General features: G+C 37.3%; 2 protein-coding genes across 5 annotated transcripts in view; one reads left to right on the forward strand and one right to left on the reverse strand.

Annotated features, from left to right (window-relative positions):
* Nucleotides 1-15,981, reverse strand: part of EBAG9 (estrogen receptor binding site associated antigen 9) — a 1,013,262-nt gene that overhangs the window by 789,814 nt on the left and 207,467 nt on the right. The window lies entirely within an intron of this gene.
* The window catches only part of TMEM74 (transmembrane protein 74), a 143,702-nt gene that overhangs the window by 2,499 nt on the left and 125,222 nt on the right, over nt 1-15,981 (forward strand). Inside the window, exon 2 of one of the 4 annotated variants that reach the window (XM_050801385.1) lies at nt 13-1,616. The exons of the other annotated variants lie outside the window; for them this stretch is intronic. Coding sequence (XP_050657342.1) covers nt 52-969 — 918 coding nt within the window. The 5' untranslated portion in view covers nt 13-51 and the 3' untranslated portion in view covers nt 970-1,616. Of the gene's footprint in view, nt 1-12; nt 1,617-15,981 lie in introns of those variants that run through there. 4 annotated transcript variants of the gene reach the window in all.

Below are 15,981 nucleotides of genomic sequence, written 5' to 3' on the forward strand. Positions count from 1 at the left end.
TGCTATTGGCAGACTTTCCGGAAGCTGCTGGGGGATGTCTGACTAGCTCTCATGGAGCTCCACTACCTTGCTAAGAAGAGCAACCAGGCAGACCTCTGGGATGCTAGGGACTGGAGTTCAAGAGGGCTGCCTGGTGACCAGGCAGATACAGCAGCCACGAGAGCTGCTCTCTGCTGTCAGAGACAGTGTGCATCCACCCCAAGAGCAACTGAGATGCAAGGGTCTAAACTTAGTTCTTCTCCAGCATCCCCCTCCTCCTCTCTGCAAAACAGTACTCTTCAGCCAGACACCTTTCCACCAGGACCTCTCCACTCAGGGAACAACCAAATAACAGCGGAACGGAAAGTCTGTAACTGCTGCAGCCAGGAATTAGAAACTTCTTTTACCTATGTGGACAAAAACGTTAACTTGGAGCAGCGGAACCGGAGCTTGCCATCAGCAAAAGGGCATAATCACCCTGGGGAGCTTGGCTGGGAAAATCCAAATGAGTGGTCCCAAGAGGCTGCCATATCTTTGATATCTGAAGAGGAGGACGATGCAAGTTCAGAAGCCACGTCTTCAGGGAAATCTATAGACTATGGTTTCATCAGCGCCATCTTGTTCTTGGTCACCGGGATCCTGCTGGTGATTATCTCTTACATCGTCCCACGAGAAGTGACTGTAGACCCCAACACTGTGGCAGCCCGGGAGATGGAGCGCCTGGAGAAGGAGAGTGCCAGGCTGGGGGCTCACCTGGACCGCTGTGTGATTGCGGGGCTCTGCCTCCTCACGCTGGGGGGTGTCGTCCTGTCCTGCTTGCTAATGATGTCCATGTGGAAGGGGGAGCTCTATCGTCGAAACAGATTTGCCTCTTCCAAAGAGTCTGCAAAACTCTATGGTTCTTTTAACTTCAGGATGAAAACCAGCACGAATGAAAACACTCTGGAACTGTCCTTGGTAGAGGAAGATGCGCTCGCTGTACAGAGTTAATTCTGGTTGTGAATATCTTGAGAGTCTGCCTTGGCATTTTGTAATATGAAAAAAGAAGTTAATTTATAAAAATTCACAGTGCAATTTATTTGCCTGGCAAGAAAAGTTTATTTCACAAATCAACAGCCAGTGAGTGTTTTTGTTCTCCATGTGTCTTCTATTTAGAAGAAAAGCCATGTAAGATGTGTAAGAAACCACAACCAGCCACACCTGTCCTTCTGAAGCGCTGAAGGCTAATTAATCTGTAATGGCCAAGAACTTCTACTTCGATAGAAAAATATTTCTAATGACCCAGTATACAAATTATTTCTTTTACACAGATATGTGATGTTATTCTTTGGACACTAGGTGGTCCTACACACAGTAGGATCAATTGCTAATCTATTTTGTGAAAAAGAACTAAGCACTAATCAATAATAAGGCTTACGTTTAATTCTCCAAGGTGCTTATCCATTTTCTTGCTAAATTATCGTTCTTGTAATTTGGCTAAACACTAAAATATGGAATTTTTAGTTTGAATATTTTGAAGTTTGAGGATGTTGGGCTTTTCTTATTGTAAAAAATGTTATGTTTGAAATTATTCCTGTATTCAAAAATGGTAATTAAGTCATTGGGATAAACTTTCTAATAAAAGAAAATTATGTAAATCATTGTAAGACCAATGTGAATTTAAACCACAGTGTTAGTGCCAGGTATTAGCCAGGGTCACATGCTCTTTTTTAAAATGAAGTCAAATTAGTTACTGATATAAATTTTATATTTTGTGATTTTGCCATCATATTGGCTATCTGTGCTCTTGAAGTCCGCTGGTTCTCACACCAAAGAGGCAAGGCGTGAAACATTTTAAATATATTTCCAGAGAGCTAAACATCTAGGCAGGCCTGAGTCATGATTGGCTCTGGTGTGCTTCCAGGTGACATCTTGTTACTGCTGTTTGGGGAAAACCACCAATAGAATTGCAGCTAGACTTTTGGGGACTGTGCCTAGCAGGCTGTATCACTTGCTCTAGGCTAAGCAACAAGCGCTTTCCTCATGGTAGCAGCAGTCCTTAAGCCTAAAGCCAAAAAAAAACAAGACAGAAAAGAAAAGGAAAGATTAAATACACTGATTTAATGGGGACTGTAGTCATCATCAGAACTCACCTCCCACTCACAGTGGTCTAGGTGTCATTCAGTAACTGTGAACTCTTGCCTCATAAAGCACAAACTCTTCTCTAAGAGCAGCATGATGAGCAAGGTGCTCACTGTGCAAGACATGCACTGGGTGTTCACAGTGACATGCCGCCTCATTATGGTGACGATTCAGAAAAGGGATGGGAAATGCAGCCTCAGAAATACCTTACATCTTGCAACTCTGCCTGGAGGTTTTTGCAACCTGTGCTGTAGGAGTTGTAACGTCCATGATTGCATTAACAGGATCGGGGGTCATTCTTAAAGAGGACAGGAGCTGGGAATTGGTATGAGACAGCAGGAATGAGGAATTAAGAAAGTGATTTCTTTGTAGATTTTTAAAGGCTATTTCAAATGTCTGAAGTTTGTGTTGTTGTGGACAACTGTGGAATACATGGGTGACTTTGGCAAAATGTGTGAATCAGGATATTTATGTGAATGAGCTCTCATGGGTATCAGAGATTGATTTGATGAGTGCGGTATGCTGCATATGACTAAGGGTTGAGGTGAAATACAAAAAGGGAGACTCAGAAGATAGCAAAAAGAGAGGGTGGGTATATGAAAGAATTATTAGGTAAAAATGAGAAATTATATGAGAATCAGGAAGCTAGATGTAGCTAATTGCCTTATGTTATAGAGCAATACTGATTACTGAAAAGAAAGAATTGAGATGACATAAACATGATTTTTGCTTTCCATTGCTGTTTCCTTGTGCTTTTTCAACAAACTTTGTTTTACTGGGAGTCTCATTTCATGATTTTTGTTGAGGCTGCCTTACCAGTGGTATAAGTTTTATATTCTGAAGGTTTTTAAGTCCAGCTCTAGCCTGCTTAAGGATCCACTTTGGATGATGTTGAGATAAGAAGGAAACGATCTGCTGAGTGAGTAAGTCTGAGCTGTGTGTTAAAAAAAGAAGGCATTAAAAAAAAAGAGAGAAGGCATTAAAGAAAAAACTAATGTTTATTCATAGAAGCTAAATGAGATCAACTGAGTTTTGTTTTTATTTATTGGTGAAACAGGATTAATTAGCCAAATGGCAAACTAAACTGAATAAATGTGGAATCGGTTTTCAGTTTATGAAGGAAGAGGAGTTTGGGAATCAAGTGTTAGGAAGTCTTTTCACTTGATGATAAAGCTTTTCATATGGAAGCATTTAATGAATCTTGCAGGACTACAAAATAATATAGATGTGATCTAGAGGCAACATTTTGAAAAATGCCATTTTGGAAAAAAAAAATTCAACGGGGAAGGAAAAGACCTAACAAGTCAAAATACATTTCCTTTCTTTTCCCCAGAACTCTATAATTTTCTTTAAAATTTAAAATTGAAATGTGGTATGTAAATGCATATTTCAACATTGTTTAAATCTGCTAACATACAGAGCACATCTCTTTTAAGGTTCTGCTTATCTGAGGGCAAACCATTACACATTACATGATTTAGAACATCATCTGAATGACTCCTTTTGGGCTGTGGTGACATTATTCAGATACTTACCTTAATCGACTTTTCACTGGGTATTTGGTTTATCCATCCTGGCAGTGCCTGAATTCAATATGAAGATTACTTGAATTTAAAATGATGGTAACACAGGCAAAGAAAAGCCATGTGCTTTATTTCCTGTTGTTCCCAATTTGACAAAGAGTGTTTTTGGCTCTAGAGGTACTTTGGCAAGACCAGGTGATACATTCTACAGACATTGGGCATATAATAGCTATGGTGTTGGTCTTGCATCCTTCATGGAGATTTATGACCTTCCATCTGTCTCTTCAACATGGTGCTGGTTGTTACCTATAAAAGTTTTTATTGCTAGACCTAGGGAAGAAAAACGTTTTTCAGTGGTTCTAGGTCTTTAGCTTATTTACATGGTTTTAGAAATCTAAACTCAGAGTCATCTTCCTAATCTCAATGAGAAGACAGCTCATCTTTCAGCAGTATGGACCAATGGGGTGAGTTACAGAAAGAAACCTGTCTTTCTCCTTTACTACTGGGATCTACATGCTGCTGATGGATGATTTAAGGCTCCTAATATCTTTATAAGCCAGTTCTTTTTAGAGCATCTTAAACTGTTAGTGGTAGAGTTTGCAAAGAGTTTTCTTTGCAGTGCTGTGTGTCCTTTCCACCCATTGGGAGCTCTTAAAGCAGATCACGTAATAAGATGTACTGGACCCTCATGTAAAGAACAGCTTTTCTTCATGTTCCCCACTGCATAGTTGATTTATAGTTTAGAGGAAGACAAGACTGCTTGGAACCATGAAATTCTTGGAGGCCATGGTTGCTTTTACCCGCATGACTGCTATAACCCTTTATTCTGTACTATCAAGTTATTTGCCTTGATATCAAATGCTTTGCTGTCTGCTTAAAATATGAGTCCATCTCCCTCATACTTACTTGTTTTAGGGACCCAATTGGACCAGTGCTGGGACACGCCCTTCAAGGTACAACTTCTGAAAAGAGATTGTGCTACCAAACTTATGTGTGCCTTTACCTCAGCCCCCCAGAATAAGGGGTGACTTAATCCTGATAAATGAGTGACTGAGCACCATGCTAGTTAAACACTGAGAATTAAAAGCCTGGACCCAATGGCTCTACTTTTTTTTTAACCTCTTTCCAACAAGCAAAAATTCTAGGCAGGAGCATGTGAACATTTTGGTCTTCATCTTTCACATGTGCAATGGTGGGTGTATGCAAAACTTTACTTGGATTAATTGTCTAAAGTTTAAAAAACGTTCTATATGTATATCTCTTAGGAGAAGGTTTTTCAACCTGAAGGTCAGATTTCATTGCAGCAATTAATGCCATCAAAAATATGTGGTCTGACAGAAAAGATCACAACCTTTGCCAATGGTTCACCTACTACAGCAAGATGTAATACTATCAATACTTACTGTTCTCTGTAATGGGTTTAACCTTTCCCAGAATTGGACATAAAAATTGACTATGATGAGAAGATTATAATGAACTCTCACTGGCGGCTTTTTCTAGTGTAAAAAGAGTACTTAAGAAAGAGAATTAACATATCATTGTCTTTCCGCTGATTTTTAGCTATATCATTTTATGATTCATAATATTCTATAATATCTTCTCCCAAATTTTGTAAGTCTTGGGAAATAATTTGCCTGCCTAGTGTATTGACACATTGACACTGTAAAAAGCAAGATGTTATTTTAAACACATGAAACTGATTTCAAAAATCTGTGGCTTACACTTGAGTGTACTCATGGTTTATGTTTGTGTGCAGATTTATGTGCACTCAAGTCTATGTACATTCGGACTATATTTTATAGTTATACAGCTTTAATACCCAAAGTTATCGTTAGAATAATTTTATTATAGCAATTTGGCATGCCTTACTGTTGACATTAAGAAGAAGAGAAGTCTTTCGCAACTCATGAATGAAGAATTTGGAATCAGCCTCAGAATGAGATGCCATAATTATTATAAACCTGTTTTGGTTGTTCAGCCTCCCACAGATGTTTATTGATTTATTTTTAACTTCTCGATTTCAGACTTATAAGAGTGTGAGATATTTGGAAATTATTTTACCATGAATCGTTATTTTATTTCAGGGGACTATGGGGAGTATCTTCCTTTGTTTCAAGTTTGGGTAACACTCCTGTGTTTCAGGAACAGCTCTCCCTATTTTTTCACTGCCATCTTCAGGCTTCCTAGCCAGGCTCCAAACAAATGTCATGTAAGAAAGAAAGATGAATTATTACATATTGTGTATTTACAGTGTGTACCCTGTGGTTCTCATCGTGCTTTTAATTTTACTTTTCTTACCAAACAAAAATAATTTGACATTGATTATGTGCTTTTTAATATTTTCAAGGGCAATTACTAAGGTTATGAGCTCTTTCTTAGGGCACTTGATGCCTTATATGTTAATAACAAGTGTGTCATATAATTTTAAAATAAAACTACTCAAATGCTTTATTGTGTTTATTAAGTTGAATTTAAATTGGAATCTGTAATGCTGATTTGATCTTTTAAAATTATATTTGAAAGTATTTGTCCAAAAAAATTAAAATGAATATTTACCCCTAATTTAGGTTTGTCATTCTTCTTGCCACCATTTCACTGTATAATGTAGACTGTGCCTTATTTTTTGTTGTTTTATAGGAAATAGTCCAAGTTATTTGGGTTTCTCTAAATCACGCAGTATTAAACTTAGAGTATACATTTTATGATATGGAAAAAATACATGAATAAATATTTTTTAAAAACACTTATCTGAGTGTCTAGAAAGCTTTTAGGTGAGAAATAGATATCAACTTATGCACCTACTTTTAATCTTCTTGTAATCTAATTTTGATCTCCATTTTCATTTGAAGAATGTATCACAATTTATATTATTAACCGGAATTTTATCCTTATTATATGTAAGTGCTGTCAAGGTCAAAAACTCTAAAGAGACATTTGGAAGTGAGCCCCATATCTTGTTCCATCTATTTTGAATAAAAATTTGATCAAGATTCTTCTCTACATACTCTATAGGAAGAAAGTCTACTTCCTTTGATATCTATTTGCTTCTAGAAGTTCTTTTGGGTTTTATTAACCACCTCTGATCATTCGGAATAAGCTAAGTGATGCTGTTACAATTCCACAGCCTCTCGCTATACGACTCTTGTAGGTCAGCAGTCGGGGGACCCAGTCTGATGCAGCCACCTTTTTACGTGCCCCTTGTTGCCAAGCTGGAGGGGAAAAGAGTCTGAAAGAGACACTGCACCAGGTCAACACGTATTTAGTCAGGACTAGTCATATAGTACCACTTAAGCCAGGAAATGCAGTTCCAGCATGAACCCTGAAATGAGAATTGGGAGTGTTTGGCAAATGGCACTAATGACTACCATAATTTCTAAGGTCTTTGTTTTGTTCAAGCAGAGTACGTATCAATGAACATAAATATTCTCGTCTTCTCTAATGATCACTTGATCAATTTAATGTTAATACATTTATACTGGGGGCCAAAAAATGCTAAAGATCTCTAGAGAAGGCACAATTTAGTAGGTCTTTATTAAAAATGCTTAAAAAGAAATTGTCATAATTATACTTTAATATTACCTATATGATTTTATTGTATTATTTAATCATAAAAAGGAGATTAAGCCAACATTTGTCATTTCAGCTCACTGACAGGAGGAAGTGCTTACTTTCTTGGGTCCTTACTATGTATTATTTAATTTATACCTCACCTCATTTAATTCTCACAGCATATCTGCAAGGCAAGTATCTGCATTTTACAAATGAAAAACTGAAGTTGGAGAATGTCAAATAACTGGCCAAAGTTATATAATAAGCAGTAGGAAAAGAATTAAAATCTGGGACTCCTTCACTAAAATTCCATATTTACTCAAATTTAGAAGGAATATGACCCTTATAAAAATCAGTTTATACTAGCTGTTTTATTTTGTGCTTATCATTTTATAAACTAAAAAGAATAGCGGGCTTGTGATCTGAGAAATAAGGAACACTTCCTATAAAGAAATCATATCACTATTTTGCTTTTAGGTAATATAGTGATTTATCAAAATATATGTCAAAACTATCAGAACTCACAGCCATCCTACTTCTTATCCCTAATGAGGTTCAAATAAGCTTATGCTGACACTTTTCCTTGAAATTGAAAAGAAAATGTAAGGGATCCAGGGACAGAGAGAAAGTCACATTTGAGTGCTTATTATGTGCCAGGCATTCTGCATTCATGTGCAGTGTCTTGCATAATCTCCACAACACGTCATATAATAAAGGCTTCAGAACCATGGAGACAGACTACCTGAAGTTTGAATGCCTGCTCCTCTAATTTTGTAATGACATCTGAGCCAAGTTTCTTCATCTGTAAAATGAGAATAATACTGTTTGTGTTGCAAGACTCTGATAGAACTTAAATAAGAAAAGTTAGAGAAAAATGAAAAAAAAAAATCCTTTTCTGGTATTCCATCCTAACAGCTATCATTATCTTAAGTGAGGTTCTTTGTAACTGCAGAATATGAGTTTTTGTAGGTACTTGGGATCCTATATGTTCATGTTGATTATCAGCTGACAAAAAACTGAATTGGGCCAATTGTCAGATGATTACTGATCATCTTGATAAAACATAATTATTTTTTTCTTATGGTCCTCTTTCCTCCTCATCCTCCTTTTCCTTCTTAATTTCCTCTTCCTCCTTTTTCTCCCTCTTTCTCTCCTTCCTTCATCATAATCATCATCATGTGGAAACTGCTCATTTGGATGTCTTTTACTTCCACCACCATAAATACATCCCTCCAGGAAAGAAATTTACATCTCCCTTCATGAACGGAAAAACAACTTGGAAAACAGTCTTTGGTTTAATTGTGGAGTATGGTATGTAAATATCTTATACTACAATCCTCTAGACCTTGAATAGTCATAACTCCAATCATCAGCATGCCATGTGGCAAAATATTAATATTTAATTATCTTTTGTTTTGTTTTAAGACAGAATCTCACTCTGTTGCCCAGGCTGGAGTGCACTGGCATGATCTTGGTTCACTGCAACTTCAATCTCTTGGGTTCAAACAATTTTCCTGCCTCAGCCTCCCCAGTAGCTGGGATTACAGGCACCTGCCACCACTCTTGGCTAATTTTTATATTTTTAGTAAAGACAGGGTTTCACCATGTTGGCCAGGCTGGTCTCAAACTCCTTAACTCAAGTGATGCACCTGCCTCGGCCACCCAAACAGGTGAGAGCCATGGTGCCCAGCCTAATTATCTTTTAAACAAAATAGCTTTTACCATAGCAAAACCCAACAAAATCCTGTCATTTGGTTGAATTGTTTTTAACATTCATAGTGTTAAAACTAAAAGATTCTATTCAATGAGCACTCTGAGAAAAGACTGTTCTTCATTGCCATTTACCCAGACCACAAAGTTCATGTGTTTGTATTTATCTTTGAATTTTATTGAACCTTGTCCACATTCTGCCAAATTAGCAAAACTAACTGTTCTGGAATACAAATGACATTAAGAACAGTTGCTGAAAATTGAACTCATTTTCTCCTGATACTGAAATGACATAATCAGTGATGCCCCCTGCTGCTGAGTGGATCCATAGAAGGGAAACCAGGGTACCAGAGCAGGAAGAGGGTAGGACCCCCAGCCTTCGGCCATACCTTATACAAATGATGAGCTCAGGAAAGAATTTCTTGGTTGTGAACAGAATATAAGGGGACTAGGAGAGACAGAGGCTAGACCCTAAACAGTAAAATATGAAGCTGAGTGATAAAAGTTCAGTAGTGATGCTGCCTTATGTCAAACAGCATTATAAGGTCAAAGCTATTTCTCATAATCTCAAAAGAGCATCGCTGAGCTCAAAAAGAGAAGTCATGGGTCAGGAAACAAAGAAACAACTCAGACTGGTGGCAGGAAAATTTTAATATGGTTATTGGCACACAGAACTGATGGGAACCAAGTAACGCAAAAGTCTAAGTTTGTAAGGGAAATACATTGCCAAAGAACCCATGAGCCTTAGTCTATTTGAGCCTTAATAAACAACACTTGAGTCCCCAAACTTGTGGCAGTAGGAAACAGGCTAGAAAATGTGCTAGAACAGCCCCGAAAGAGGGTATGTTCCTGAATATTTATTTTAGATGTGGCCATAGATAAAAGGAAGAAACTCCTAGGGCCTTGAATGAGGGGGCTTGGAAACAATGGACAAGTGATTCCTTCCAGAAAGAAGGACAGGGCATATCCAAGGAATTTACCCCACCCACAAGGCAGAAGTACAGCACAATGCCTGACTGACAAAGTTCCAACATCCTTATGAACCAATGATTATGTCAGATTGTTTCTTATGGTTATCATGTTCCTGTTCCATTAGTATATGTTTTATATGAGGTGTAACATATCTTCTGTTTATAGTTTGCCAGATCACAACATCTGGCAACTTTGTGAGAAGACTATGTACATTTTGGAGGTCTTGGATTTGGAGCTGGAGGCATGATCTGGATAGGTCCTTTAGTCCTCCTCCTTGGGAGTTGAGTCTTCTTGTGTAAGAAAGGATAGATTAGCCAAGTGTTGTGGCTCACACCTGTAATCACAACACTTTGGGAGGCTGAGGCAGGAGGATCGCTTAAGCCAGGAGTTGGAGACCTGCCTGGGCAACAGAGTGAGACCTGGTCTCTAGAGAAAAAAAGAAAAAGAAAAAGAAAAAAAAATTAAAACAATGTAGAGACTATGGCACATCTGCCAAAGATCCATGCCTATTCACTTTGTGTAGAGTTTTTGCTAGAGAACAGCAGCCTAAACAAGGGATGCATTTCCCAGTTTTCTTTCCACTTAGGTAGGTCCAAATGGCTAATTAGCACCAAAGGAATGTGAGCAAAGTGAGGAGAGTTACCTTCTGGCTCTAGTGGTAAAGAAACCAGCAGGCCTTTGTGCACTTCCCTTCTCAATCTGGTGACTGGATGAAGCTGCCTAAGAACTTACAGAAGCCACATTAAAGGGGTAAATCCTCCAGCAGCCTGGTTTGGGAGGCTGTCTGCTTCACTATTACTGAGAACCTTAGGCTGATGGAGTCTCTGTCATCTTCCAAGATTACTCTAGTTGTTAATATCTAGCTGGCAGACAGAAAAAGGGACAGCATTGGAGATTTTGTGGGAGGTTTTCAGTCCAGTTGGTTAGCACTTGGTTTTATTGCCACATCCAGCTTTAAGGGAGGCTGGGAAATGTAGTCCAGCAGAGTATATCTGGGAGAAAGAAGAAATGGGTTTGAACAGCTAGCCAGTCTGTTCCACAAGGTGTGACCTGCTTATAGTCAATTTCCTATTTAATATTTGCTTTTCTACTTATTTTCTTCATGTCTACGTATCAAAATCTCCCTCTAGTTCACTATGAGCCTTGTCTTCTTTTTTCCTCAAGTGAATTAGGTTAAGTATCTCATAGTAAAATCTCAATTTAGATCACATTTGGTGTATAAATCATATATGGCTGCATAATACACTACCCCAAAATGTAGTGGCTTTGAAAAATTAAACTTTTATTATCACACAGTTTTCTGTTGGTCAGGAATTTAGGAGCAGCTTAGCTGTGTGGTTTTGGCTCGGGGTTCTCTCATAAGGTTTCAGTCACGCTGTTGGCTGGGGTTACGGGCATTTTAAGGCTTGCCTGCGACTGGGGGATTCTATTCCAAAATTACTCACTCACATGGCTGACAAGTTTGTGCCAGCAGTTGGCAGGAGGTCTTGATTTGATTCCTTACTACTTGGACCTCTCCATAGGGCTTCTTGAGTTTCCTCCAAACAAGGCTGCTGGGTCCCCTGAGGAGAGGGACCCAAGACAGAAACGAAGCTGCAAAGGATTTTATGGCCCAGTTTTGGAAGTCAAACACTGTCACTTCCACCTCATCCTATACATTAAAATAGTCACTAACTCCAGCCCACAGTCCAGGATAGTGGAAGTAGGCGCCACCTTTTTAGGGGAGGAGTGTCAAGAAGGAATGCATACATATTTTAAAATCTTCATTCTCAGTATTTTGATTTTTCTAAATCCTTCTATTTTCTTCAGTGTTGCTAATATAGTACCTCTTTACTTAATTGGTATTTTAATTATATGTCTATTTAAATTCCTATTGTAGGCATGTTAACTGTATCTTTTTTTAGGAAATATTGATGAGTGTGTGGAATTTGATCTTTAAAAAATCAGAGCTGACTTTGAGCCTTGCAGAGAAAAATCAGGCTCTCAAGCTAAATGGAAGGAAACAGGTCTGTGGGTGTGTGCTCCAGTGAATAATAGCTGACCTGAGTGCAGAGCTGAGCACTGCACTTCCAAATTTAATGTGTGTATCATGATTTGGAGGAAAACTTCCAGTTCCAGTCTCTTCCTTTCTTTTTCAGTGCCAAATTTGCCCAATTCTCAATCAAAATACCCATAGTTATCTAATGTAGTGCAGAATCATTACTATATCATATTAATAAGTAACTTACTTATTGATGTTTATGTAGGTTAATAATAAAAGCTAACACTATTGAGTGCTTATAATGTGCCAGACCCCAGTTCTCACATTTACTCATTGAATCCCCATGACAATCCTGTGAGGTAGGTCCTTGTATTATCCTTATGTTATGCATGGGCAAACTTAGACTTATCATAGGAATTATTAGCTTCCCCAAGGTAACACAGCTCATGAGTGGCAGAATTGGGATTCAAACCCACTTAGTACACTTGCTTGAGGTTAAAGTTACTAAGTGGTGTAACTGAGGCTTCCCACCCAGATCTGACACAAAAATTCATGCTCTTTTCATCTATAATAGGCTGCCATTTACTTCTGTAGTTCTTTTCACCCAAACTGCTTGCCCTTCCCTCTGCCAAGGCCAACCTCATGGATGATTAGTCACATCATCATTGATCTCTCCCTTCTTTAAATGGCTGTAGCACTTTGTATGTATTCCACAATTCACTCAGTATAGGCTGCCTTAATTGATCACTAATTGTTTTAAGCATTGGTCATTTCTTTCAACTAGACTTTAAAACTCTGGGAGAGTAAGGACCCTCTCTTATCTCCCTCCACAGAACCCAGATCAGTACTAAGTCACACTAATCACTTGATGGTTTGTCCTGACTTGCAAAGATGGTAACATCCCATTATGCCACATACAAGTCAGTTGGGCCTCAAGATCAACACAGCCTCTTACCTTGGTTTCCAGTATAGGAAAATAACCCAAGGAAGAAAAAACTCTTTAAAGGAAAATCACAAGTCAATTAAAGTTAGAAAACATGACCCAAAGGAAAACATAAAAGAACAATGAATTCCACTTGGAGAGCCAAATGCTAAGGCATGACTTAATAAAAATGTACTAGTTTACAGTAGCTAATATACACTCAATAATTAGTATATAATAGTTAATAGAAACATTCACTCTAACCAGGAATCAAAAATTCAAATTAAAACATTAAACTATGGTAAAATATGGTAGTTTTTACTATAAAAATTGAAATTAGTTTCTTTTTTTAAAGCAACATTTAATGTTTCTATGAAAGATGATACCTCATACATTTCTTTTAGGAGCATCAATTAATACATTTCTTATGGAACATAATTTAACAGTATGTATCTGAGTCTTCAAAGTATCCTTTCTCCCAGCATCCTGCTTCAAGGAAATTTAGAATAGAAAGATTCAAAAAGATGGATAAAAGTTTATTTATAAAGACAGTTATCACTGAATTAGCTAAAAAAAAAAAAAAAAGGAAATGCCAAAAAAAGACTCATATCTCAACAACAGGGAGATTGCTGATGGTGTAGGCCCATAAACTGGATTGCTGTACAACCACTAAACATAATTTGCAGATTTTTAAGAATCCGGAGAAATGTTTATAAAGTAACATTAAGTGAAGTAGCTGATGATGCAGAGCTTTTTCTCAAATATAGCATCATCCCAATTATGTGCTATATATGTGATTTTTATATATACATAAGACCAGACAGAAACATATTGAAATATAAACAGTGTTATCTCTGCAGTAAAATTATTGATAATTTTTTTGTATTTTGTTATATGTTCTAAATTTGTCTTTCCTTTTTTCCAAATACACTTTAAATTTTTTAGCAAACATTTATGTAACACTATACGTCAACACTGAATCAAGGAATTTACAAATATTAACTAATTTAATTTAATCTTCCTAAGAACCCTATGAGGTAGGTACTTTTGTTACCTCCATTTTATTGATGATGACATTGAAGTGTAGAGAGGTTAAAATATTTCCCCAAGGTCACACAGCTAGTATATAGTGTTAAGTCCATATGCTTAACTAGGCTATGACAGTAAAAAACTTTGAAATGAGGAAACAAAATAAAATAATGCCTAATTAGAGAAAATAGTAAAGTATGAATTAATTATCTTGACCTCCCCAGGTTAATATAAGAGGATAATATAGCAACCTGAAGAACTCAGTTCCATCAGGAAGACTATTCTGATCTCAGGACTGTTACACTGGAGTGAATGAAAGGGCAAGATGTGGGACCTTCTCAGTGAAACCAGAAAAATGGGATTGGTTCTCCTCTGAATAGCTCATGTTTTCATGCTGAGTGTAGAGATAAGAAGGAGGCTCTCAAGGTCCCTTCCAGAGCTAGGATTCAGTGATTCATGAAATCATGAAGCAAGGTGGGAGGACCCAGTTTGTCCTTACTTACATTTATGCTCTCATCTTTTAAAGGAGCCACAAAAATGAGACTCTGCTTCCTGTAAATATCTTAATATTTTTTCTACAACGGAGACATAATCTAAGTACTTTCTGAGAAGAGAGAGTCCACTGTTCTCTTACCTTTCTTCTCAGACTTGAGTAAGCCAACTGAGGGAAATAGAGTAGAAAGAAGAACCTGTCAGCATATTGTTAGGTAAGTATAAGAATTACACCATATAAATAGCTACCATGAATAATTTATTTGGAAGCTAGATGGCATTATTTGTGCTGCATTGTACTTCATCCGTTTTCCTTCCTTTTCTTTTGGGGTTTTTATGAGTTTAGGTTTTTTGTCATTATATACAGCAGAGGAAAAATAAATATCTGTTTAACAATAAAAACATTCTAATTTGTTAAAAGGCCTGTAAGTATTCTGGGAAGTTTTTTTTTGTTGTTGTTGTTGACCTCTATCCAGTTGCAGTAGAAGAACAATGTAATGTAATAACTGCTATTTTTTCTCACTATATTAAACCATACCAGCTTTTTAAAAGGAATCATTTTATTTTATAACAGTGGACCCACTCTGTAGCTTTTTACTCACGAATTGAACTTCCCCTCTCTCCTCCTCTCTGTATTTGGTCATATTCACAGTCTGTCCATGAGCCACTTGGTAGGTGGAAACATTTCTGACAAGATCTATTGATCTATGGAGAAGGACCAATGAAACAAGGACTAAATAAGTAATGAAAAATTTTACCTAGGAAGCAGCAATAAAAAACTAAGATATGATGTGATAAAGTTCCATAAAAGATGTTTGTAGGGCACTGTAATACCAGGTTAAAACAAAAAAACAAAAAAGATGCTAGAAGGGAAATTGGAAACTGGCCCAAAAAAGTGTTAATAGATAACAAAAAAGCACTTCTTCTTGTGAGAATGTTGAAGGGAAAACTCATAAAACTTAGAAAGGAATTCATACATATCTTAAGATTGAATCTCTATGGGGACAAAATGATCATTGTGCACCTGCTTTAGAAAGGTGGTGAATTAAAAAAAAAAAAAAAAAAAAAAAAAAAAAAAAAAAGATTGCTCCTCTTCGGCTTATAAAAAGTAGTAGAGAGAGAAGCCCAGGCTAGGAATATAATCTGTGTAGGGTAAAGGGAAAAGTGGAATGGCAAATGTCTCTGCCAAAGTACGTGGTCCTTTTATTTGGTAAAATAATAATAAAAAGAGAAAGCGGTGGCCTAGTTTGGGGTCAGAGAGAGTGAGATGATTGAAGGATTTTGAAGATCTGTGATGTGACTTTTTTTTTTTTTTTTTTGAGACAGAATTGTGTTCTGTCGCCCAGGCTGGTGTGCAATAGTGCAATCTTGGTTCACTGCAACCTCTGCTTCCTGGTTCAAGCAATTCTTATGCCTCAGCCTCCTGAGTAGTTGGGAATACAGGCACACCACACACCATGCCCAGAATTTTTTTTTTTTTTTTTTTTTAGTAGTAGTAGACTGCTACTACTAAAAATAGTATTTCGCCATGTTGGCCAGGCTGGTCTTGAACTCACAACCACAAGTGATCCACCTGCCTCGGCCTCCCAAAGTGCTAGGATTACAGGCGTGAGCCTCCATGCTCTGCCTGATGTGACATTTTTACTATTAAGCTGTTCCCTGTTCCAAACTGTTCTCTATATTATCTCTCAATATCTTCAAAC

Source organism: Macaca thibetana, chromosome 8 (assembly GCF_024542745.1).
Source record: "Macaca thibetana thibetana isolate TM-01 chromosome 8, ASM2454274v1, whole genome shotgun sequence".
Classification (NCBI taxonomy): Eukaryota; Metazoa; Chordata; class Mammalia; order Primates; family Cercopithecidae; genus Macaca; species Macaca thibetana.